This window comes from Carassius auratus, chromosome 3 (genome assembly GCF_003368295.1).
Source record: "Carassius auratus strain Wakin chromosome 3, ASM336829v1, whole genome shotgun sequence".
Taxonomy (NCBI): domain Eukaryota; kingdom Metazoa; phylum Chordata; class Actinopteri; order Cypriniformes; family Cyprinidae; genus Carassius; species Carassius auratus.
The window spans coordinates 13,538,031-13,564,943 of NC_039245.1; the positions used below are offsets into that span (position 1 = coordinate 13,538,031).

The 26,913-nt window shown below is 41.8% G+C and overlaps 3 protein-coding genes across 3 annotated transcripts in view; 1 reads left to right on the plus strand and 2 right to left on the minus strand.

Annotated features, from left to right (window-relative positions):
• The window catches only part of LOC113048797 (alpha-2-macroglobulin-like protein 1), a 36,040-nt gene extending 9,971 nt beyond the window's left edge, over positions 1-26,069 (minus strand). Inside the window, exon 1 of the mRNA XM_026210658.1 lies at positions 26,051-26,069. The gene's annotated coding sequence lies outside the window, so the exon portion shown is untranslated. The remainder of the gene's footprint in view (positions 1-26,050) is intronic.
• LOC113054090 (pregnancy zone protein-like) lies at positions 3,973-5,478 on the plus strand. The gene is made up of 6 exons (XM_026219410.1): positions 3,973-4,075; positions 4,525-4,704; positions 4,797-4,981; positions 5,054-5,171; positions 5,254-5,256; positions 5,342-5,478. Exons 1-6 carry the CDS (start codon positions 3,973-3,975, stop codon positions 5,476-5,478), a joined length of 726 nt encoding a protein of 241 aa, XP_026075195.1.
• LOC113048789 (alpha-2-macroglobulin-like protein 1) lies at positions 16,781-26,101 on the minus strand. Its single transcript, XM_026210646.1, has 34 exons — positions 25,928-26,101; positions 25,613-25,796; positions 25,394-25,550; positions 25,227-25,279; positions 25,126-25,146; positions 24,834-24,999; positions 24,667-24,751; positions 24,484-24,598; positions 24,275-24,395; positions 23,363-23,472; positions 23,125-23,295; positions 22,831-23,055; positions 22,540-22,749; positions 22,314-22,463; positions 21,786-21,911; positions 21,618-21,708; positions 21,350-21,491; positions 20,538-20,763; positions 20,009-20,132; positions 19,819-19,940; positions 19,686-19,737; positions 19,511-19,594; positions 19,245-19,421; positions 19,065-19,140; positions 18,842-18,998; positions 18,689-18,763; positions 18,372-18,534; positions 18,117-18,301; positions 17,817-18,035; positions 17,599-17,720; positions 17,306-17,387; positions 17,146-17,229; positions 16,961-17,066; positions 16,781-16,877 (listed from the first exon to the last, which is right to left on the minus strand). Exons 1-34 carry the CDS (start codon positions 26,008-26,010, stop codon positions 16,837-16,839), a joined length of 4,305 nt encoding a protein of 1,434 aa, XP_026066431.1. The 5' UTR covers positions 26,011-26,101; the 3' UTR covers positions 16,781-16,836.
• Positions 26,102-26,913: the final 812 nt, after the last annotated feature.

Here is a 26,913-nt window from a genome sequence, read left to right on the forward strand (position 1 = left end):
CAGACTGATATATTTCAAATGTTTATTTCTTTTAATTTTGATCTTTATAACTGATAACTAAGAGGGCTTTTACACTTGGCTTGTTTGCTGCGGTCCGAGCCAGAGCGTGATTGTTCCCGGCGCTGCCCACAGTGTTGGTCTGCTTTCACAATCAATAGTTGTATCAAACCCAGGTGTGTTTGCGTGGGTACTTTACTTGCTGAATAAGTGCGCACCCGAGTCCGTGTTGCTTGCACATTCATGTGAACCGTGCCCAGAGATGTATAAAGTACTAGAGAACCATACTTGAGTAAAAGTACAAGTGCTCTATCAAAAAAGTGACTTGAGTAGAAGTAGAAGTGCTCTTTAAGCACCACACTTAAGTAGAAGTACTAAAGTATTCAACATTTTTTGTACTTAAGTATTGCAAGTAGTCTATTTTAAAATTTACTACTCAAGTACTGAAAGTAAAAGTAGAAGTATTCTGTAATGTAGCTATTAAAGAAAATAGTCAAAAGTTTAAACATTGTTTTTACTATTTCAAATGATTAACCTAAAGGACAATCACAATTCCTTTGACTGTAACTTCTTGTAAACAAAAAACGGTTACTAGGGTTAGTTAGCCCAATTTGCAAAATGATGTCATTAATAACTTACCCTCATGTTGTTTCAAACCAGTAAGACATCAGAGGGTCATTTAGAATTTTTTGAAGCATCGAAAATACATTTTGGTCCAAAAATAGCAAAAAACTACGACTTTATTCAGCATTGTCTTCTCTTCCGTGTCTGTTGTAAGACAGTTAAAAACAAAGCAGTTTGTGATATCTGGTTCGCGAACGAATCGTTCGATGTAACCGGATCTTTTTGAAACAGTTCACCAAACCGAACTGAATCGTTTTAAACAGTTCGCGTCTCCAATACGCATTAATCCACAGATGAATTAAGCTGTTAACTTGTTTAATGTGTCTGACACTCCCTCTGAGTTAAAACAAACCAATATCCCGGAGTAATTCATTGACTCAAACAGTACACTGACTGAACTGCTGTGAAGAGAGAACTGAAGATGAACACCGAGCCGAGCCAGATAATGACTCGTTCACGAGTCAAGAACCGTTTCTGTCAGACGCGTCTGATTCGTGAACCGAGGAGCTGATGATACTGCGCATGTGTGATTTAGCGTGAAGCAAACCGACACACAGAGCGTCTGAAACGAACTGATTCTTTTGGTGATTGATTCTGAACTGATTCTGTGTTAATGTTATGATGAGCCCATGTGCAGTCAACGCCAATGACGCCATTGCATCGAGCGCAAAAGAATCGGTGAACTGTTTTCTTCAACTGGTTTATTGAATCGAACTGTCAGAAAGAACTAACGTTACTGGTCATCCGAAAACCGATGCAACCGGTTCTTGACTCGTGAACGAGTCATTATCTGGCTCGGCTCGGTGTTCATCTCTCTCTTCACAGCAGTTCAGTCAGCACGCGCAGTCTCGCTTGATTCGCTCAATGATGTGCCAGCTTCATCAAACCTGCCATCTACAGTTCTGGCAGTGGTTTGTAATGGAATGATTCGTAACATTTTTATAATTGTAACGAGTAACGATGCAGCACATAAAAAAAATATCGGAGTAAAAGTATTAAACTCAGCGAAAATATGTACCGAAGTAAAAGTGGAAGTAGGAGAAAAAAATAATACTCTAGTAAAGTACAGATACCGCCTTTTAGTACTTAAGTACAGTAGTGAAGTAGTTCTACTTCGTTACTATACATCTCTGACCGTGCCACAGTTTGGGAGCAAACGAACTCAGACCACCTTCCCCAGGTAGTGTTGGGTTCACTACCCCAGTGCGCACCAGAGTCTAATGACAGCGTTCACATTAGAGATTTTTCATGCGAACCGTACCCCGTTCCACACTGCCAGTGTGACAGCCACCTAAGGAAAGTCCCTAATTCAGTATCTCAGAAAATGTGAATATTGTGAAAAGATTGAATATTGAAGACACCCGGTGCCACACTCTAATCAGTTAATTAACTCAAAACACCTGCAAACCCTTTAAATGGTCTTTCAGTCTAGATCTGTATGCTACACAATCATGGGGAAGACTGCTGACCTGAGAGTTGTCCAAAAGACGAACATTGACCTGGAGAGGATTGTGAAACAAAACCCATTAAAAATTTGGTGGAGATTCACAAAGAGTGGACTGCAGCTGGAGTCAGTGCTTTAAGAACCACTACACACAGACGTATGCAAGACATGGGTTTCAGCTGTTGCATTCCTTGTCAATCCAATCTTGAACAACAGACAGCATCAGAAGCGTCTAAAGACAAAAAAGGACTGGACTGCTGCTGAGTGGTCCAAAGTTATGTTCTCTGATGAAAGTAAATTTAACATTTCATTTGGAAATCAGGGTCCCAGAGTCTGGAGGAAGAGAGGAGAGGCACACAATCCATGTTGCTTGAGGTCCAGTGTAAAGTTTCCACAGTCAGTGATGGTTTGGGGTGCCATGTCATCTGGTCCACTGTGTTTTCTGAGGTCTAAGGTCAATGCAGCCGTATACCAGGAGGTTTTAGAGCACTTCATGCTTCCTGCTGCTAACCTACTTTATGGAGATGCAGATTTCATTTTCCAAAAGGACTTGGCACCTGCACACAGTGCCAAAGCTACCAGTACCTGGTTTAAGGACCATGGTATCCCTGTTCTTAATTGGCCAGCAAACTCACCTGACCTTAACCCATCTAAAGAAAATATATGGGGTATTGTGAAGAGGAAGATGCGATATGTCAGACCCAAGAATGCAGAAGAGCTGAAGGCCACTATAAGAGCAACTTGGGCTCTCATAACACCTGAGCAGTGCCACAGACTGATCGACTCCATGCCACGCCGCATTGCTGCAGTAATTCAGGCAAGAGGAGCCCCCAACTAAGTATTGAATGCTGTACATGTTCATACTTTTCAGTTGGACTCTCAGAGCAGTTTTGGAGACTTTTTGTCATGTGTTTCTGTCCTCATTTAGTGAGACGGCAGACACTGAAATCAATGTGAGCACTGTCTGCTATGTAGTGTTTTGGGTTTGAGTACAAAGAGGTTAATGGATTAAAACGTTCTCACTTTACATGGTTGCAGTCTATCTGTGCATTCCAGGAGTGTGCAGCACAGCAAAATAAGTGAAAGTGGCAACACATTGTTCATGGTAAAATGAGCATGTATCGAGACCAATTTCACAAATTGAAGTAACAAGCTTTTGGGCTAGATTTAAAATGAAGGAAAAGTGCACTTTTTAAATGAGGCAACATAAGATTCACTTGTGGTGGTAGAGAAACCGTTCAAGACTCATGGGATTGTTTAAAATAAAGATTTAAATGCAAAAGAGGGCACGAGTTGACCTTGTCAGTGGTGAGTTTATTTGAAAACATTTGGCTTTAACGTAAAAAAGTAGGCTGTATGGTGTTGAAGTGTTTTGCAACTTGGTATTAAATCCAATGAATGTGGTGTTTGAGTTTAAACTAAATGTGAGACGGATTTTTATTTTTTTTTAAATCAAAAATGGATAAGTTTTGTAATATACAGCCATGGATCAGTAGCAGACTACAAATGAGTCCTATGTGAAAGCACGAGTCTTGCTTCTGCACTGTATACGTAACCCACACGGGCTGCATGTGCTCTTCAGACAGTGTGTGTAAAACTGGTGTAACCTAGTGCTCTGCGCTGATCTGTTCCTTTTTGGTCCATAGGGAGCGTCCTTTCAGAAGATGTGTCTCTGAAGCTTCCAACAAATGTGATCCCGGGATCTGCCAAATGCTCTGTTTCAGTCCTTGGTAAGGCACTTCATAAAGGGGGAATGGACCCGGAGATGTTGAGCAAATTAACTTTTGTTTTCTAAGGGTTTTTTGGTTTGTCCGTTTTTCTTACTTTTCTTAGGGGACATAATGGGTTGTGCACTAAATAATCTTGATGGCTTGCTACAGATGCCATCTGGCTGTGGAGAACAAAATATGATAACTCTTGCTCCCAATATCTACATCCTGCAGTACCTGGAAGGCACTGCGCAGCTCACCCCAACCATCCGACAGACTGCCACTGGTTACCTTCAGAGCGGTACAGATGACCGAATCCTACAAGTCCTACACCTCGGAGTTCATTTGGTGTAATGTGAATCCTGACCAAGGTTTTTTTTTTTTTACTTGGACAGGATACCAAGGACAGCTAAACTACAGGCACAGTGAAGGGTTATACAGCACATTTGGCTACGATGCTTCCAATACATGGTGCGTTTCAATCTTTTCCTTTTGTGCATCATTGAATTGGGACTTTTTAATGTGGCTTTTTTTTTCATGGCCAAGTTGACATCTTTAAATGTGCTGTAACTGATCTGAAGTCTGAGGCTGGCCTTAATCATCATGCTGTTTTGGTTTAGGGTGGTGTTGGTGATAATGTGACCATGACGGGCTACATCGTTGCATCACTGCTTGAGCTAGGTGTCCTTGCCACGGTAAAAACATGCCTGCCAGTAGTTATACAAGGTCCTTCTGGTAATGTAGTCTAAAATTTCCTCTGCTTTCAGAATCAGGTCATCACCAATGCTCGGTCTTGCTTGAGGCTTGTCGTTGGGAACCTGGGAAACACTTACACGACGGCTCTGCTTGCCTACACCTTCAGTCTGGCTGGAGAGACCAGCACTCGAGCACAGCTTTTAACTGCCTTGAACAACGTTGCTATTTCTGAAGGTGAGGTTCACTAGTCTCTAGGTGGTGGTCGTTGTTGTTGTTGTTTCAAGTTCTTTGGCATCAACTTTCTGTCCTCACTCTCTCGTCCGAAGGCAACAAGCTCCACTGGTCTCAGACGTCATCTGGTGACACTCTGGCGGTGGAGATCAGCTCGTATGTGCTGCTAGCGGTTCTCTCTGTACAGCCTCTCACAACCACTGATCTGAGCTATGCTAACCGCATTGTCAACTGGCTTGTGGCCCAGCAGAACCCTTATGGAGGCTTTTCCTCCACCCAGGTGAGACCGCCCACCAAACAGGAGCACAAATGATATCGGAGGCTTTTTTTTAAATCTGGTTTTTATTTTTAGGACACTGTGGTGGCTCTTCATGCTCTGTCTCTGTTCGCCGCTAAAGTGTTCAGCCTGGAGGGCTCCAGCACTGTTACTTTACAGTCCTCTATGGCAGGAGAGGTGTATAACTTGAGCTGTGTATCAGGAGAAGCGGCTGAAGAATGTTCCTGGCAGATATAGTGTTCAAAGCCAAGGGCTCCAACTGTGTGTCTGTGCAGGTCGTAAACTTCATCTGCTTGACTTCTACCTCTATGCTTGTCCCAGTTATTGTCACTTGTGGGTTTATTTCTCTATTTTAATGTACAGTACTACACCAGGTTGCGTGTTTCTACAACATCCCGACACCCATTAGAGTTTCCAGAACACTTGGTGTTGAAGTGAAGGTGGCAAGAGACTGCAGAGTGCGTGGAGATGATCTCCTGCTGAACATTACTGTGACGTAAGAAGCACTTTGTGTCCTGTTTGACCCTTAACTCTTTACACAGATGAGCCAAGACTCCACTGTCCTTACTCGATTCTGTAATCGTGTCACATAAAAGCCAGTCTGAATGTAGTTCTCTCCCACCTCTGCCCCCAATGTTAATTCATATGATTTCTGCATGTTTTTTGTTTTTTTAATCCCACCTCTGAGCAGCATGAAGCCATTTTTTTAGTTGCACCCAATTGCTAAGTTAACTTTTCTCTTAGGTAGTACAATGGTGCAAAACCAACTACGAACTTGTGGAGGCTGTTGTGTTTATACTTTACAGACAGACCCGAACACAGTCATCCTTTAGCCTTGTCAACCATCTTTATTTCCTCACCTTTTACCTTTTCCTGGACACACCTCTTTAAAGCACCCATGCATAACAACACATCTCTACCCTAAAGAGAGAGAAAAAAAAAAATATATATATATATATATAAAATATATATATATATATATAAGAAATGAAATTGCTTTGATATTGCATAGTGAGTCTAATCAACAGTAACAACAATATTCAAATGCGATAACTTTGAATTACTATTAACTGATTTTACTACCTATTCCCTTTTTTACCATAGAAACTAAAGTCCCTTGCAACTCAACACCTCACATAACTTCAATCAGTCTTTCAGGAGGTTTAACGTTTCTTTTTGGTATTTGTTGTGTGAGCCACTGAAATGAGCCAATTAGAGCAGAGCACAACATTATCACTGTTTGACTTCCGGTGGAGAGAACGCTGACATGTTTGTTTGCCGCTTCTCCACTTTGCAATTTTAATTGTTTTTTTTATTTTTCATTGTTTATTTATTTATTATTATACGTTATTGTTGGATTCCATCCTTTGGTTGTGCTACCACATTCCTGACTGGGATCGGACACACTCACGCTGTGCCTGGATTTTTCACTCCTGTGTGCTCACCCTGCTCGTGTAACCGTGCTTCAGAAGATCTGTTTTATTGCAACGCTTTTGGATTTACTCGGACATTTTAGACTGGATCAAACGGTGTCCTGTGTAGCAGTCTCTGATTTTAGGTTCATCACAACATCTTTGTCCTTATTTTGACATTGCTATGTGGATCTGTCTGCTATCTGCTGTCATCTGTATTTTGCCAGTGACTGGGCTCTGTGGAGAGCGGATCCTCGAACTCCCGGACCACGCTATAATAAGGTACTCTCTGCCTGAACTGCTTTCACAGAAACACCAGTTGGTGCTCAATATATGTGTTCGTGAAACTTTACGATCACTTCACCTTCTACGTCACCTTCTTCTAAATATGTTCATAGGGGTTCACAGCGGAATTTTAACTTCACAGGGACTGACATTAAGGTCTTATGTTCCCGTCCCGCATGTACTGATATTAAACAAACATCTCTCGTGGTGTTTGCCCTGCGAACTTATGTTATCCACAACAAGTGTCTACAACATACTCTGATAAAGTATGCCCTGGTTCCATCAGGTTTGCCCATCTCAATGTACGCTCTTTAAACAAAAAGTCTGATTTACTCTATGACATCATCTTGGACAAAAAACTTTATGTCTTCTGTATTTCTGAAACTTGGCACCAACAATGTACTCCACCGGGATATAGATATATTGACAAATCCATAGCAACTGGAAAAGGCGGTGGCCTTGCTGTTGTGTACAGTTCTGATGTCTCTGTAACTGAAATTGTTGTTCCTTCTGTTTTATCGTTTGAGAGTATTGTTTTTAAAATTGGCGGTGCTTCTCTTGTTCTGATCTTGTTCTTCTATCGGCCACCGAAGAGTAACCCTCTGTTCTTTGATGAACTCACAGAGCTAATTGCATTTGTGAATCCCCTTTGTCCATCTATGATTCTTATTGGAGTTATTAACATTCATTTTGACAATCCTAGTTGTAATCATACTTCTAATTTGATTGAGATTCTAGACTGTTTTAACCTGATACAGCATGTCAAATTTCAAACTCATTGAAAAGGTCATACACTGGATTTAGTAAGTACAGCTGGTGCTGATATAAATCAGCTTGAAGGTAAAGATTTGTGTATTAGTGACCATAAGCTCTTGAGTTTTAACTTATCTGTTTCTCTGCAAAAACTACAAAAGAGGGTTATTAGTTTTAGGAATCTTAAAAATATAAATCTTAATCAATTTTCATGTATGATAAATGACAGTTCTGCAGGAAATACTGTTGATCATTATAATTCAATTTTATCATCAACTCTAGATGTGCTGGCCCCCAAGAAGAAACGTGTAGTTTCATTTTTGAAATCATCACCCTGGTTTACTACTGAGCTCAGGGCTCTTAAAGCAAAAAATAGGCAGTTGGAATGACAATTAAAAAAAATCAGGGCTCACTGTCCATAAACTTATGTATGATGAGCAATTGGTTCAGTACAGCGATGCCCTCAAAATAGCAAGAACTGAATACTACTCTCAAATCATTAATGATGGTACTACTAATCCAAATAAGATGTTTAAAGTAATCAACAAACTTCTTAAAACCTTCCAATTCACTTATTTGTTCCACTGTGCAGCAGTGCAATACGTTTTTGAATTTTTTTGCTGAAAAATTGATAATATTTATCAGTCTATTACTTGTGCCTCTCTCAGTGCACCTCCTGAGATTCAGCCTTTAAATTGTGAGTCTACTTGGTTCTCTAGTTTTAAAACGGTCACCATTGATTACATTTCCAAATTAGTTATGACTCTACTGTAATTATTAGTTCCTCTAACTGTACCTTGGATCCAATTCCAACTCATGTTCTCAAAGAGTGTCTGCCAGCTATCAGTCCTCTCATTTTGAACATTGTTAATACTTCTATTACCACTGGACTTGTTCCTCAAGCCCTTAAGGTTGCCTCCATCACACCAGTTCTTAAAAAGCCTGGGTGTGATGTGTCTGATCTGTCTAATTACAGGCCAATATCTTATCTTCCTTTTTTGGGGAAGGTTTTGGAACGTGTTGTTGTGTCACAACTTCATTCACACTTGTCCATGAACGAGCTTTTAGAACCTTTTCAATCTGGGTTTCGTTCTGGACATAGTACTGAGACTGCCTTGGTCCGAGTTATGCACAATCTCCTCGTCTCTGCTGACTCTGGTGCCCTTACTATCTTGGTGCTCTTAGATTTGAGTGCAGCCTTCGACATGGTGTGTCACTCTATACTGCTTGAGAGACTCGAGACCTGGCTTGGTATTTCTGGAACAGTGTTGGAGTGGTTTAAATCTTACCTGACTGATCGTACCCAGTTTGTTATTTTAGAAAATAATAAATCTAATGTTGGACAGGTGTGTCATGGTGTTCCTCAGGGGTCTGTCCTTGGCCCGATACTTTTTAATATTTACATGCTTCCTTTAGGGCAGATTATCAGAAAGTATGGTCTCGGGTACCACTTCTATGCTGATGATACACAGATTTATATTAGCACAAAAACTATCACAGGTTTATCAGAAACCCTTTCTGACTGTCTCCAGGAAATAAAATTATGGATGTACCAAAATTTTCTTAAATTAAATGGTACAAAGTCCGAGGTTCTTTTAGTTGGTACCCCTGCAGCTACCTGTAATGGTAAAAAATGTAATTTGGAGATTGAAAACAATGTACTGTCTGCATCACCACAAGTACGCAACCTTGGAGTAATTTTTGATTCTCACTTGACACTTGAAGCACATATTTCAAGAGCATTTCAAAATCGGCATTTTTCCATCTAAGGAATATTGCTAGGATCAGGTCCTTTCTTTCATTACCTGATGCAGAAAGGCTTGTCCATGCACTTGTGACCTCTAGGCTTGATTATTGTAATGCTCTTTATCTTGGGCTACCAGCAAAATCTATTAAGCGCCTGCAACATATACAGAATTCAGCTGCTTGTGTTCTTACACATACTCCTTTTCGTCAGCATATCTCTGGGGTGCTTAGGAACCTGCATTGGTTCCCGGTCCATGACTGTATTGATTTTAAAACTCTTATCTTAACGTATAAAGCTGTACGTGGAATTGCACCATCATATATATGTGATTTAATAACATTATATATGCCCTCTCGATCTCTCCGTTCTGCCAACTCTCTTCTACTTAAACAGCCTTCTTGCAGACTGAAAACGATGGGTGAAAGAGCCTTCTCTGTGTCCGCCCCCAGGTTGTGGAATGCACCAACACTATCAAGTTTCAAGAAACCGTTTAAAAACCCATCTTTTTAAGATGTCTGTGTCCTAATTGGTGACACTCGATGTATATTCCATTATACTTCTTGTTGTTTACTTTTTATTTTTTAATGTATTTACTTTTGTACTGTACTTGTAGCGCTTTGGGTATAAGAAAAGCGCAATATAAATAAAATGTATTATTATTATTATTATTATTGTTCCTTCATTGTCTCTGGTACTGTCTCTGCAACCTGTCCATTCTCTGTAATCGACTCAGAGCTTTGCTTAGGACATAAATCAATTCTGTTCCGTCGCAGTGTTGTTCCGCCATCCGTCAAAATCTCATGAGACCTTGGAGCCACTTGTTTTTCCACTTTGCCCTTTTGAGACCACATACCTGTATTGTGGTTCCTTATTTTGACGGTGTCTCCCGGTTTCAGGGCTGTCAGTGGTTTCGCTTTTCTATCATACAACCTCTTTTGTTTGATTTTTTTTGTTTCAGCTGAAAGCTTTTCACTTGACTAGTGTGTGGAGTGTCCAGAAGATCCTCTCTAATGGGCAAATTTGTTCGAATTCTTCTACCCATGAGCATCTGTGCTGGGGACGACCCATTCTCCAGTGGTGCACTTCTGTAAATCATGAGACTTCTATGAAAGTCTTCATTACCAGCTTGTGCCTTGCGCATGAGTCCTTTCACTATTTTCACGGCATTCTCTGCCAGTCCATTTGATCTGGGGTAATTTGGACTGAATGTATCATGGCGAAAACCCCATTCCTCTGAAAATTTCTTAAATTCACTACTAAACTGAGGTCCGTTGTCTGTAAAGACTACACAGGGGACACCATGACAAGCAAACGTGGACTTCATGAAGGCAATGACTGCTTTGCTAGCAGTGGAGTGCAGTGTGGCCACCTCTGGATAATAAGAGCAGTAATCTGTTACTACAATGTGACTCTTCCCATCACAGTCAAATAAATCTGCTCCAACCTTGTAGTAAGGCCTACTTGTTACAAGATGTGGAAGAAGAGGCTCTGCCTGCTGTCGGGCCTGAAGGTTAAACAAAGCTTGCATGCAGCTGTCAACTGCGAAATGTCCAGATTAATCCTGGGCCAGTACATCACTTCCCTAGCTCTCCTTTTGCACTTTTCTTCTCCGAGGTGCCCTTCATGGATTTTTTTTAGCATTTCTTTCCTTAGGCTTGCTGGGATGACAAATTTACAGCCTTTGAAGATTATTCCATTTACAACCGTAAGCTCTGATCTGCAGGCCCAGTAATCCCTAATTCTAACAAGACAGTCTTTTTTTTCTTCTGGCCATCCTTCCTGAATAGCCACCTTCATTTCTTTCATTGTTTCATCTTTCTCCGTCTCCTGTTTGATCTGGTCAGTCCTGTCTGCAGACACTGGGAGCGAGGCTACAATCATGTCCACGTAAGCTTTGATTTCTGTAGCACAGGTTTCTGTTTCCTCTTGACTATCTACGGCACGAGACAGTGTGTCCGCTGCAAACATGTACTTGCCCGGTGTGTAAATCAAATTTGCATCATATTTTTGTAGCCTGATGAGCATTCTCTGTATTCTTAGGGGACAATCATTCAGCGACTTGGCCATAATGGGAACCAGTGGTTTATGGTCAGTCTCTACAGTGAATGCTTGTCCATATACAAATTGATGGAACCTCTCACATGCATATGTAATGGCTAGCAATTCTTTCTCTATTTGCACATATCTTGTTTCTGTAGCAGATAGCGCTCTGGACGCATAGGCCACTGGCTGCCATACATCATCATACTGCTGTAGTAACACAGCTCCCACACCGTACTGTGATGCATCGGCTGAAATTCTTATGCGCCTTTAGCACAGGTTCTGCTATCAGAATTTATTTCAAGGTTTTCCAGCAGGTTTCTTGTTCATGTGACCACATCCATTTGTTTTTTTGTTCCAGTAGACTACGAAGTGGCACAGACTGTGCAGAAAGCTGTGGTATGAATTTTGCCAGGTATGTAACCATGCCAAGAAAGCATCTAACATCATCTTTGTTTTGTGGTCTCTCCGTGTTTTCAATTGCAGTTGTTTTCTTAGGGTCAGGCTTTATGCGCTCCTCCAAGATGACATCTAGAAAGGTTAGTGATTTCATTCCAAATTCACATTTCTCTTTGTTGAGCTTCAGATTGACTTTACGAGTCACTTCAAGTACCTCTAGAAGTGTGGTGTCATGCTCCTCTTTGGTTGCGCCATAGACTATGATGTCGTCCATCATTGTTTCCACACCTTTTATGTGCTCGTAGATCATTCTAATGGGTTTTTGATATAACTCTGGAGCTGAGAGTATGCCGCATGGTAACCTCAGGAACCTGTATCTGCCCTCAGGGGTGTTAAAAGTGCAGAGTCTTGATGACACCTCGTCCAGCTTCACCTGCCAGAATCCTGTAGAAGCGTCCAACTTGCTGAACCATTTTGCCCCTGCAAATTGTGACATGATTTCCTCTCGAGTGGGTAACTTAAAGTGCTCTCTCTTGATGGCCTTATTTAGATCTCTTGGATCCAGAGAGATTTGGAGCTGGCCATTTTTCTTTTCCACTATATGTAACGAGCTCTGTTCAGACGCAACGCTCCCGGAACTGGCAGAATTTGAATGAGCCAATTTAATCTAGATTAATCTAGATTAATTTCATCACAGTGATAGATTAAAAAAAATAATCTATGTCCACCACTAGTTTTTTTAAACGCGAAACATGAACACGTTATATTGCACACTGTAAAGACAATCAAAGCTTCAAAAAAGCGTGAAAAACGGGACCTTTCAATCAAGTGTGCAAAATAAATTTGGTCCAATACATTTCTATAGTCTGATTCAGTAAATGCTTCATTCAACCGCTCCAAGCATAGAGACACATCTGCCATCTTAACAACAGTCAACTTAGTCATTTACTAAAAGATGCTACAGTTCTGCGCAACAGTTTATTGTAAAAACGGCAGGGATTTAAATTCTTGATTAAAAAAGAGAAACCTTTCACAGGTGACAATGCCAGTTGAATATTCCTTGTGGTGAATGACCTCAAGTGGACCTTTCCAATATTGTGGATGGCTTGTGTATAGTAGCCCATAGATTTACTAATGAGATGTAAAGTGTTCCCTTCTCTTTGGAGTATTACAAGCTGTTTGTGAATAGATAAGATCCCTAAAGTTGCAAATATTAGTCTCAAACCCAAAGAGATATTCTCAAAAGTTAATACTCGTCCATGTCCTCCTAAAACGCCTCATTTTAACATGCCCCACATGTCTATGCAATGATGTGAGAAGGTTTGCATAACGGCGCCTAAACATTCACACAAAGAAGGCACAACATTAATGGTTGCTGCCACCATGTTGTGAAGGTGCGGTTTCATTGCGAAAGCGAAAATACTTAGTTTGGCCTTCCAAAAGAGGGCATAACTAGAAATCAGTGGTTAAGCTGTTTTTACAACACTGTTCCAGAACAGTTCAACCCAAATATTCAGATGTGTGCAGTACATTTTATAGAGGACAATTTCCTGATCCTAAAAGATTAGACCACATACCGACTGTTCTGACTCACAGACTGTAAGTACTTCTAAATATTTAAAGGATTTGCCACTGATGTTTCAAACATGAGTTTTGAGCAGTGTAGAGTAGCACATGTTGTTTGTCATTTCTCTGATGACAAATGCAGACATAGCTTTGTTTACACGGCACGATGCAACGTAACACATAAAAATAAAGTCATTATAATCAGTAATTATGTCCCCACTGGATGCAACAAATGCCTCATTTATAATGGCTTTTAATGGTTTTGTCCTGTCGCTGTGGCCGGGACAAAGCATTATAGCATGCCAAGGGGTGTAACATTTCCGTCATAAACTTGAGGTACTCAGCCAATCACAACACACTTGATGCATGTAGCTGGCCTATCAGAGCACACCTCGCTTTTCAGAACGCGTTTCAGAAAGGCGCGGCATAGGGGAGCAACAATATTGTATAGTATGTGGAAAAATATTATTATTGTTTTTTTTTTTTTTTTACTTTAAACTGCATAAACATTTAATTACACCAAATACACATACTAATGTTATTTTCTGCAATATCATAACCCCTTTGATAGAAAAATAGACTATTGGAATTTTGGAATTAGTGGAATAACTAGGAACTGTATCAGTGCATCCTCTTGTTGACACTTGGATCATCACATTTACAGATCCAGTAGTACAGACAGGATTGAGCAAGGATACATGCTAAATTGTGTTTTAATTGATTATGTTTGCCTCTCAGTTAATCATAAAAAACAGCCTCCACAAGCTTTCATGGTCGTGGTTGCTAGGCACCAAGCAATCAAATCCCCCCTCAATCTGAGCTTTTCTCTTTAATGTTGATGAATAGACACAGCCTTTGTAACAATACAAAGTTTTTGTTGTTTTAATAAAGTAAAAATTTGGATTTGGAGTTGTATTGTTTTTTGCTTTTGCAAAAAGCTGGTTTTAATAATATAGCGTTAACTTATTTATATAATTTGACTTAATATTACCAGGAAACTAGATGGTAAAATAAACCATACATGTGAATTGTCATTCTGTTTATTTGTACTTACATGAAAGTTCAGATGAAATGCAAATATCAAAAATCAAAATTACAACAATTGTGGTTACCAGGTATAACCATTACCGTGCAGTCCTTTAACGAGTAACACCTCACATACCCCTTTTCCACCAAGGCAGTTTTGTGCTGGCTCGGACCAAGAGCCTAGTTCATGTTCCATGTCTTTCGAGACACAATGCACCAGCTTTAAACCATTTTTGAAATAGCGACACTAACACGTAAAATTTGTGTATGCTGATGTACATTTACAAAGCCATTAACATCAATAGCAATGCAATGCCCACCATTGCTCATTGTTCGTTTCGGCTTGTTCATTCTGCATTGGCACTGCACGGACAGGTCAGTGTGCAGCGGGAGTGATCGGAAAGTAGACGACTATGCTTTAGCTGTGATTTGGTGTCATGCGGGAGCATGTTGAACACCTGAAACTATGAAACAACAGTGTTGGGATGTCACTCGTCTCTAAAATTGTTGAACTAAATGCACTACTGTTGTGGTCTGTTATGGTCACAAAAGTCAAAATGTTTAATGTAACAGCAACATCATAACTCAAATCCTAAAGTTAAACCTGTGTGGTACCCGTCAAGCAGTAAATCTTTACGGTCTGACTACACCATCCCCTGATGATGGGCAGGAGGACCCACAAGTCTTCCCTTAATGTAGTGTAGCTAACTCTATTTCCCCACAAAGAGACAGTTGAAAAGAGGCAGATATATAAATGTATTTCAAGTTTATTACAATTTAGTACAAAAAGTGGGAAAAAAGTTATTAAAATGGAATCTTATACTGCTATTCAATTGGTGGATTCTCCTCAGTCTAGGAAGGTCGGATCAGCCAATGAGAAACCCCTGCTCAGGAGGACCCTGGTGAGACAAAAAGAAACAAGAGGAGACCGCAACCTAGCTCCAGAAGCAGCATGCAACACAGCAAGCACCACACATTCAAGATCTTCAGACACCACGACAAAAATCTCACACCGTGTTATGCTTATAAATACACCCCAAACCAATGTCTGTAACAATGTGGTCCCTTGGCAAGAAGGGGCAAAGCATCAGTGTGGATCCGGCCTTGTACAGGGATAGCCCAAGCGGAAGACATAATTAGAGAGGAGAACCACCAACATTGATAGCACCAGAAGTTAAGGAACAATGCTACTACAAGTAGTGCACATGGGTGTTAGGCCCAGAAGCAAAAATCACATCACACAATCAAACAAACAAAAGAAAGAAAAAAAAAAAAAAGTGTATTAAATCACAAGAAAAGTGACTAGCCTGGTCCCTTTTGGAAATAAAACAATCATGTTAGTTGCCAGCCTCATTAAACAGCATAGTCAACTCAAACATGGCTAGAAAATATAGGCCTACTTTTCAGTATGCTCAACTGTCCCACAGCTCATTGACATAAGACAAAAGTATTTTAAAACATGTTTCAATGCAGATATAAAAACACTCAATGACAAATGTGCATATTAAGGCATTTACCGATGCAGCCCAGGAGCTCAAGTCACAATGGGATCACAAATTTTAAAACTCCATGCAGAAGCCCGTGTCCTCCATGAAGAGTAGACACGTACTTCTAGAAATTACCCTGATAAAACAAAGTATTAAAATGGCAGTGATTACTCGTACTCTACCATGACCCCCAACACGCACCGTGTCCAGCACCAACACAAAGAGAATCTGCCTTGCAACCAACAGACACTTACTTCCTAATTGGTCATGTGACTTTTCAGAACATGTGATCCTGGGTGTTGTGTGAACGTCTTGCAGCTATCTTGAGTGCCTGCCTGTGTAGATCCCCACACCTGAAGCAAGTCCAACGGGAAAACTTAACCAATTGCTCAACCACCACCAGTGTGCAGCATCCACCTGGAAGTGATCGCAGCCATAGGTGGAGTGGAGAGAGAGAGCCAGTTCAATGAATGGGGATTGAGAAGCCATGATTGGCAAGAGTCAGTGGAGGGAATTTGGCCAGGACTTCCGGGATACACCCCTACTCTTTACATGTTACAAAAGAAAACCTTACAAATGTTACCAATTCCAGTCAAACGCACCCCAATATGCACATTTCACATGCATCACATGTTTGTTCTATTCAGAGTGGCACTGTATGAGACAAAATATCACTTCACCAAGTTCTGTCTGTGTGAAGAGACCCTGCAGCAAATCGGTGAAGTGTTCCCAAAGTGACGTAAACTTCAAATGACTTCCTTGCTAGGGCAGTAGTGAGAATTGAACACCATAGGAATCATAGGGACCAAACAGTCCATGCAACTAGCTCAGATCTAACAAGGTGACCTCTGAATCAGGTGTTAACTAAGACTTCCAAAACATGCAGGGGACCACTGCCTTAGTCTGATCACGGAAGCTGGTCTGAGACAGGATGTTGTATTTAACAGGTCACTAGAGAAAGGATCTAGGGCCACAACACTGAAAAAGCTTCCACATTTGCCAGTTTGCTTTTTAAAGGTTACCAGCTGTAAACAAACCCTGGTTTATGCAAATTAGTCAGCTTTGTATGAAAGAAAGTGACAAGGACTGGATTAAAAGAGGAGTTTTATTTCATACATCCTATAGCCAGAAATTAAGCACAAATCACAAACAGGGAGGCACGTATGTGGTCTCAAATGAGTCACCTGAAAGTGAAAACAGCAAGTCAGCTTGACAGGCATGTTCAACCAGGAATTCAGCCAAAAAGCATAAACCATTGAACACCTACTTGGCTTATAGTAGTCATACACCTCAACGACCGCCGGCTTGAGATCCTGCACTGCAAGACCCTGTTTCAGTTGTATCCTGTAGGTCATGGGGACACCCTTAGCAACCTGCGAGACAGGAGGGATGGAGAAGCACATAAGCACACATGAAGGGGAAGATAGAGAAGCTACCCTGTGCACATCTCACCCCTTTCAGATACACCAGCACATGGTCATCTCCAGCATCAACCCGCTGCACTAGTGGAGCAAATGAATCTGGTGGGGATCCAAGCTGAGAAAGAAAGTCCATTTACTGTAGCAGCTTCAAACATGTTGGGATGTTACAAGTCATCTTAAAACATACGAACCAGTGATGTATCTGCTGTGAAACCTGACAGGAGTTTAATGTCCACAATAACCATGTTCGTAGTTGGTTTTGCACCATTGTATCTGAGAGAGTGAAGAATTTGATAAAAAATAAATAAGTCAAGCACTGCAATTTGGCACATCGAGGAAAAAAAAAACAGCTCAAGGTTGCTCAGAGTTGGCACAAGTTGCATTTGTGCAGCTATTCCAACCGTATACTTTATTAGGGGCTAAAGGGGATAACTACATTTGGACTGGCTTTGTGAAATGGTCAGACAATTTAAGTGGTTCTTACGTCACAGTGATGTTCAGCAGGAGATCAGATCCACGCACTCTGCAGTCTCTTGCCACCTTCACTTCAACACTAAGTGTACTGGAAACTCGAATGGGTGTTGGGACGTTGTAGAAACATGCAACCTGGGGATAATAAAAAACCCACCCACACTAATAAATACACCTACACTATGACCGAACAGGGACAAGCATAGAAGTTAAGCATGTGAAGTGTACGACCTGCACAGACACACAGGTGGAGCCCTTGGCTTGAACACTATATCTGCCAGGAATGTTCTTCAGCCGCTTCTCCTGATACAACAGCCGGTTGTCTCGATTCACATCAAAGTTATACACCTCTCCTGCCACAGAGGACTGTAAAGTAACAACGCTGGAGCCCTCCAGGCTGAACACTTTAGTGGCGAACAGAGACAGAGCATGAAGAGCCACCACAGTGTCCTAAAAATAAACAGGAGATTTGAAAAAAAAAAAAAAAACCCTCAGACATCATTTGTGCTTCTGTTTGGTGTGCGGTCTCACCTGGGTGGAGGAAAAGCCTCCATAAGGATTCTGCTGGGCCACAAGCCAGTTGACAATGCGGTTAGCATAGCTCAGATCAGTGGTCGTGAGAGGCTGTACAGAGAGAACCGCTAGCAGCACATACGAGCTGATCTCCACCGCCAGAGTGTCACCAGATGACGTCTGAGACCAGTGGAGCTTGTTGCCTTAGGACGAGAGAGAGGACAGAAAGTTGATGCCAAAGAACCTGAACGTCAAGAGACTAGTGAACCTCACCTTCAGAAATGGCAATGTTCTTCAAGGCAGTTAAAAGCAGAGCGCGAGTGCTGGTTTCCCCAGCCAGACTGAAGGTGTAGGCGAGCAGAGCAGTCGTGTAAGTGTTTCCCAGCTTCCCAACAACAGGCCTCAAGCAAGACAGAGCATTGGTGATGACCGGATCCTGAAAGCAAAGCAGAAAGGGTCACTACACCAGTGGTTCCAAACAAAGTCTCTGGAGGCCATTTAAGACAGGGAAAACATGCAATGTTGAGGGGTCTCCAGGAATTACTGGACTACACAACTGGAAGGTCAAGAAGCTGGCAGACATGTTTTACCGTGACAAGGACGCCCATTTCAAGGAGTGATGCAACAACGTAGCCAGTCATGGTCACATTATCACCAACACCACCCTAAAAACGGAGCAGCATGACGCTTTAGGTCCGACGTAGACTTCAGATCAGTTACAACACATTTAAAGAAACATGCACCTTCATGTCAATGTGGTACAGAGTTCCCTCTTGCATGAAACAGCCATCTGAACCCTGCTTGCTGATCAACCAATCCTGTGCACTCTGGAGGACACTGGGATCAATGAAGATGAAACGCCTTGCTAGGCCGAAAGACCTCATGACGAAGGTGGTCAACCTGGCCAGGAAGAGTTGCATTACAACCCTATTCAATGATGCACAAAAGAAAAAGATTGAAACGCACCATGTATTGGATGCATCGTAGCCAAATGTGCTGTATGAACCATCACTGTGCCTGTAGTTTAGCTGTCCTTGGTATCCTGTTCAAGTCAAAAAAAAAAAAAAAAAAAAAAAACCTTGGTCAGGATTCACATTACACCAAATGAACTCTGGATGAGGACTTGTAGGATTCGGTCATCTGTACCGCTCTGAAGGTAACCAGTGGCAGTCTGTCGGATGGTTGGGGTGAGCTGCGCAGTGCCTTCCAGGTACTGCAGGATGTAGATATTGGGAGCAAGAGTTATCATATTTTGTTCTCCACAGCCAGATGGCATCTGTAGCAAGCCATCAAGATTATTTAGCGCACGACCCATTATGTCCCCTAAGAAAAAGGAAAACAATGCCGCCTGAAACCAGTCATTTTGCTGAAATTTTCTGATTCATTAAAGGGGAAAAAAAAAAAAAGTTTACCAAGGACTGAAACAGAGCATTTGGCAGATCCCAGAACCACATTTGCTGGAAATGTCAGAGACACATCTTCTGAAAGGACACTCCCTGTGGACAAAACCAAACAGATCAGCAGAGAGCCCTACAGTTTGCTGGTAGAGCAAGAATGCATTTAGAAAGTCACTGAGTGCAAACAAACCCTTTGGACAAAATAACCAACTCTGGGTGAAGATCCTTTCAACTCCTTCAGGCTATAAAGAGCAGAAGTGCACCAAATCAGTAAAACCGCATGAGCTCCATGATCAGACTCCAGAAAGCTGGTTAACGCTTACCAGAACAAGTAGACTTTCAGTAACAATGTCAATGCGTCCTCTTGTTGGCACGGTCACAACTTCAGTGCCACATCGAACCTGGGATTGATCAGCCTGAGCACTGACAGTCACATTTACAGATCCTATAATACAGAGGGGAAGTGAGCAATAACTCACTCAATTTAGAAGAGACAAACCATGAAAAACAGACCAAGAACCGATGCGGAGAGAATCCATTTAAAGGTCTTTCTCCCACTGGCACAGAGACAGGATGAATACGGATCATTAAAAGGTCGAAGACTGAAGTCAGAGGAAGACCCTGGAGTCACTTTAACCTGCCAATAAACAGTATTATTAGTACACAGTAAAGAGGTCTCTCCAGTTTCATTTAGGGGTGAGATTGACATTTCTAAGATGGAGTTCTTGCACGGTTAACTTAGCTAGCTTAGGCCTGACAGGGACAGTCTACTGAAGTCTCCATATGTAGTGTGGTGGTCAGTCCATGACAGTCACAATCATGTACTGAAATTCTGGCACTTGATACAGCTTAATTTTGACAGTGCAATACTAGTGGAAGGTGGCCCAGTTTTAAATTGCCTTTTCTGACAGTTACAACAGGCTACAGCTAAACATGAAAAGTTCAAAGCAAGGTGATATGAAGCCTCCACACACAAGAAGAAAAAAAAAAAAAAAAAAAAAAAAAAAAAAAAAAAACCCACACAACATTAATGAATACGGACCATGATGCACTTGGACAGGTAGTTGAAGACCGTGGCCTTCAGCTCAAAAGACTCTCCACGGATGATGGAGTAAGGCAGGGAGAGCTCCAGGAAGAAGGGTTGGAAGACCGTCAGCTGAACCGGAGGAGCCAAGCCAAAGCCTTTGGAGGACACACAGAATGCCTCCGTCTCCCATGTGGTGATGGTGTCAGGAACCATCAGATTAACTTTTGTGGATCCAGTGTTTCTGAAAAGCACACAATATACACTTATAAATTAACATGGGCCAGGAGGGGTAAGTGGAGCCCAAGTGGCTTTAGATCATGGTCAGACTCATTCCTGGGGGGCCACAGCCCAGCAGAGTTCAGATTCAACCAAAACAATTCAGCAGAACAAGTCCTACAGGTTCATTTGAAGCCTACATGGCATGTGTTGGGGCAATGTTTGGAACTTAACAGTTTGACACCTGCTTAAAGCCTAGTCCACATGTACATTGATTTATCCTCCATTTAAAGTTAAATCCACATGAAAACGCAAAGACTGACACAGTGAAGAAAACCTAGCAGGTGGCATAAAGCCTGACCCTAAAGCCAGTTTACATGGGGCAAGTCTGTAACTGGCCAAAGGAAATAAGTGCACTTAAACCAGCAATGCTGTCCAACCAGTGAAACTGGACAATCTGTAAATGTTCACCTTGGCAGTAGTTTAGGGTTCCATTTGGGACCAGATATTGCATGTGTGTGTGAACAAGTGGCCAAACCACAAAAAGCTGTGTGGGTAGACAGGCCCTGGTGATGGGGAGTCATTTTGCTGAAACAAGATTCTTCACTGACCCCACTTGAGAGAGCTGCCAGATCCAGGTTTCCGGAAAATAAGTCCTGACAGTCACATCAGAAGAACCAACATCACCTCCAGCACCCTCACCTCCAATGTCCTTTGATAGAGAAGCCATTTGAAAGGCTACAGGACCAGGGACTGAAAGAAAAAAAAAGCCAGGACTGCAACAAACAATTGGGTCTCGTCAAATTCAATATACACATTAGATAAATAAGGGCCATGCACCAGGCTGTCCTATATAGGAAAACAACCGAAGACACCTACAGCCAAAGTTGCGATAGTAATTCAGGCCTCTGTAGGTCAGGCAGTTAGGTTCTCTGACCTGCAGATTTGTTGCAAGCTTCATCCCCACACTCTGTCAAAAGACAAGCATAAAGATGCATTTGAAGAATCAGTCAGTAAGTGGCTGAATGACTGCAAACAATTTCCAACCTGGAAAGCGTCATAAGCTTGGTCTGTAGGAACAGCTCGACGGGGTCGAACATTCAGGCACTCCTGTTCATCCTCAACAGGAAACGGATAGTAGGATTGAGATCGTACTGGGAGCAGGTTGAACACCTAAAAACATGGAAGGGGAGAGAAGGATCAGGTCAAACCCACCTCACTGAGCAGTTTAAGATACAAATATTGTAGCAAACCGCAGTGTTGGTCTAGTTTTTAAAAACTATGGATAATGGATTAAAACACCTGTAGGATGAAACCCATGGCACATTGGTGAAATACCAGGCAAATACGCAAGATCACTTGGGAAAAAATAAAATGAGTCTCATCTGGATTAGCAGCTATTGCTAAGTTAAACCACCAAATCGCACAGGAGAAAAAGCCTTTGACTGTAGATGTGGTGGTTTGACAAATATTACGTTGCTTGCAACAATTGCTTTGGTTTGTCTAATTGATCCAGCTGCAAAACCTGGATGTCAAAATAAAGTATGACAAGACTAATGAAATGCACATGGATACCCCTTCAGCATTCAGACGTCTTCCTGGCTCCATGATCCGAACACTCTGATCAACAGCACTGAGGCCACACAGGGATCCTGCTTGAGCAGACACGGTCAAAACATTTCCCTCACCAGGAACAGCTGTAGGGGGAGAAAACTGCAGAGACACCTGGAACAAGAACAAGCTCAAGCTGAAGGACATGCTGCCACAACCCACAAAGTCGAGGTGCTAGATGTCCACACACCTGGTTTTGGAAACACATTTCAGTGTCAAGAGCTGCAGTAGCAGCAACCACATTCTCACTGGGCAGAACACAGAAGGCCAGAATCTGCACTACTGGAGCCATATCGACACTGACAGACAGCTGGAACGACACTGTGCCACTTGGTGCATTCAGGGCCCTCACTTGAACCGTCTGAAATCCATGCAGGACGATCACTCCTTTGGACAAGACCTGACAAGAGACAGACTGGGGCATAAGAGGTGCCAAAAAGAGAACCAACAAGTGCAGTCATCAAAACCAGCATCCACTCACCATATAGACGATGTCGGCACTGTAGTCACCAGTCTCTCCAACAAAAGAATATTTGATTGTCACTGGATACTTGGCACCACATTTCAGCGGCTGCTCAAGCGCCCCTATAGTCAGTTCACTAAACGTTGGGTAGTCTGTAGCAGTTTGGAAAAGCGGCACATTCCTCGTTTCCGTAGTGAAGTAGGGCGATTTAGAATCATAAAAATCCTGTGATGTTGCACTTGCCTGAGGAACGAGTTAATAGAATTAGCTTCTTACAGAAGTCAGTTTATAGAGAAAAAAACCCTTTCGTACCATCAGATTCAGACCAGCTTTAGGGAAATCAGCTGTGTTGAGGGAGAAAGAAGCCACTCCATTCAGGTTCGTAGTCAGATTCAGCAGCAGTTTGTTGGGCCATTGGCTAACATCCAGGAGATAGACTGCCTTCCTTGCTATTGGAGTCCCATTGAAATAAGATGCAGAGATCTGTTGGGATAGAAAGGTTAGGAAAGGGAACCAATGAGGACGGTCGAAGAGCTGAAGCTTTATTCACCTTCCCATTAAGGATTGATCCATAGTTAAAGAAACCTGGGAGGTCCGAAAACGAGACCTTGCCAACTTCAAACGTAATGAAGACGGTTGTGGATTTTGACATCATTACACCTTGGAGAAATAAAAAAAGGCACCAAATAAGAAATGTTCAAGTCAGTGTTAGTTGACAGGGATTTGAGACCAGGCCTTTTCATCCAGAAAGGCTAAGATTAAGTCTGTCAACCCCATAAGACTTGTAGGACTAATGGGATTAAGTCACTGCATTAATCAACTTTTAGTCAAGCTGTAGCTGCCAACATTTTCGGTCTCAAGTCATTCTCTTCAGGCCAAGTCAATTTAGCTCAAATTTGAATCAAGGACTGCATTTTCAAAAACTCGAATGACCGTTTTCCTTTTTGGGTGAACTATCCCTTTGACAGTAGTGAAAATGCAGCAGCTTTATATCTGAAAAGCAGAATAAGACAATTAGAGGAGCATTACAAATAAAACTCCTTTTTCAGATCAAGTAGGAGTACTTAATTTAACATGCTTTGTTGGTTATGACGATGGGGATAGATAGGAATGTGGTCCCTTCAAGACGGTAGGCATGCAATATTGACATGTTCAGTTTATCCACCCAGTCACGGTCACTTAAATCTAAGCCATTACACAAGACACTTGGACTGCTGTGTCTATTAGAGCGTGGATCAAGTGCTGGAAGTGCTGAGAACTAAAGTGGACGGTGTCAGATAGCACTTCTAGCAGTATGATTCTGCCCATCTGGTCTTAATTCTCTCACCTCATCCCCAACCTTTTGGGTGCTAATGCCATTAAGTAGTTGGTTCACATTCTTCCACTGCTGCTATACTGAGACTAGATCTGCAACCCCCCACCAAAAAAAAATGAAAATTGTTCAAATCAGCCAGGTTCTCACCCGTTCCCTCTTCAGTGACGTTCACGTTAACAAGGAAGGAATTTTGCAGTTGCTCTTCAAATTTGGTGGTGAAAAACTCTGACGTACTGATAGTAAGGGAAGCACATCCGGTGTTGTTCATCTGGTAGCAGAACAAAGAGGTGGTAAGATTCAGGTGTAGACTTGCAGAAAAAAAAAAAAAAACCCTGCTCTGCACAGTGGTCTCCTACCATAGCGGTTTTGTTAAGACACACACGAGACACACCAGGTACCACAGAAAACGGGAACGGCTCACGACATACTTCCACCAACGCTTGACCAGGTACAGGTTGCCCAAATGTGTATCTGGGGGTAGAGGGTTAAGGAATAAGATCACCAACCAAAAAGTCAAGAATATAAGAGCTCACACTTACTTGGCACAAGCCTCAACTTTCAGTCCCTCATCTCCCACACTGTACGTCGGTGGTGTGGTCAAGGTGACGTCAAACTTGGGTAAAACTAAACCAGAAACCAAGGCTTTAAATTAGGACCCCAGTCAGTCATCAAGACTACCCACTGCACATCATGTGTGGTAACTTACCATACTTTTTCACCTCAAAATCCTGAGAAATCATACGGTCACCAATAAAAGCCCTCAGAGCATACATCCCAACCGGAGCCTCAGGGTTTAACTGGTGAGAAAGCTGCAATATCCACCCAGTTGAGGAAACATTTGTCCACTGACCGATCCGGTTCTTGTTATTGTCCTATTTGGAGGGAAAAAGCTTTGAATAGGATGCAAGCCCAAGAAAGAACAGTAAAACCACAAAGAACATGTAGAGGTGAACCAGTGTTGCATCTATCCAAAGACTTGATCCAGAACAAGTTCTCACCTCCACCACCACTAGACTGTACTGTAAAGACAAAACATAACATTAGGCAACTTCTATTAAAAAAAAAAATCCTGGAAGACCAGAAGCAGCTCAGGCTTTACCATTTGATCAAGAGGAACAAATTTAGCATCCATGGTCAGAACCCTGAAGTTCACTGTAGAAGAGAAACAGCTCACTTGGATTACATAATGCACTTGAAGGTGTACAAAGTCCATTACACAAGTTCTGATCACTTCTAATATTAATACAAGGGTCATTTGTAGCTCACCCATTTGTCCTGGGTTGTAGATGGGTTTGTCGGTTTGGATGAAGGTCAGAGGCAGGTAACTTCTGAACATGACTTTCCTCTCTTCAGTCATTTTGAAGAACCTCCCTTGAAGGACCACCCTCACTTTCTGCACTAATTCTCCATCTACTTGAGGAGCCTGTAGAGAAACACGTTAATACAGGAAAGAAAAAACACTGCATGTGCCACACTGAGACAGACCTGGAAACTAAAACAACGGTGAAATGCGGTTGAAGAACTCTGCTGCGCAAGCGGTGTTGTCTTGTTCTGGTCATCAACCAGAAAGATGTTCATTGCAAGACTCTCATTTGGTTTCAGAAGACTTGCACACAATTTGGCATTAGAGCCAGACTCGATCACTGCAGAAAACATCACCAAGAAGGATCTGTGGAAACAAACACACTCCAAGTCATATCAGAACACATGTATGTAAATATATAAGAGATAGGTTCCATAGACACAAACTGAGAAAGTCAGAAGACACTTTATTATTCATTTCAAACCCCATTTACTCACGGTCCTGATCTCTGTCCACCAACAGCAAAGAGAAAAAGGACTAAAACGAGCCCTTTCCAAACACATAACTCCTTCACAGCCATGAAGAGCGATCAGCCAAGACTAGATTTGTTTTGTTTTGATTTGATTTGATTTGATTTGATTTGATTTGATTTGATTTTCAAAAACACTGCAAACCTTTAACAAACTCCACAGTCACTCTCAATCAGCTGCACTGTTGGCAGCGATATTTAAACACACTTAATTGGAGGAATTCATTTATTAGCTGATTGACTGATTGAACCAGTTAATTTGCAAAATGATTCACTGTCATGCTGTTGACGCCTGCTGATCAAAACTGTATTTCAGTACAAGAACTGGCCAAACATGCATCAAATGCCTTTTACAGCCAATTGAAAACATTGTTTTGATTGTTTACTTTTAAAATACAATTTACAAATCATCAAATACTAGGGGTGTGCTCTCAAAAATTATAATAAACAACACAAATATTCCCTTAAAGTGGAAGTGAAACAGTCAATTTTATTATTAAGTGAACTGATTTCTACTTTAACATTAATTTAATTTATCCTTTATCTTTTTTTATAATTGAAAAAGGCCCAACAAAGGTTGTACTTCCTTCGCCAGCTGAGGAAGTTTAACCTGCCACAGGAGCTGCTGAAACAGTTCTACTCAGCCGTCATTGAGTCTGTACTGTGTACTTCAATAACTGTCTGGTTTGGTTCAGCAACAAAATCAGACATCAGAAGACTACAGAGAACTGTTCGGACTGCCGAAAGGATTATTGGTGCTCCTCTACCCACCCTTCAAGAACTGTATACATCCAGAGTGAGGAAAAGGGCTCAGAAAATCACTCTGGATCCCTCACATCCAAGTCACCTCATCTTTGAACTTTTGCCATCTGGCCAGCGCCTCAGAGCCGCAAATACAAGAACAGCAAGGCACAAGAACAGTTTCTTCCCCCAGGCAATCTACCTCATGAACAG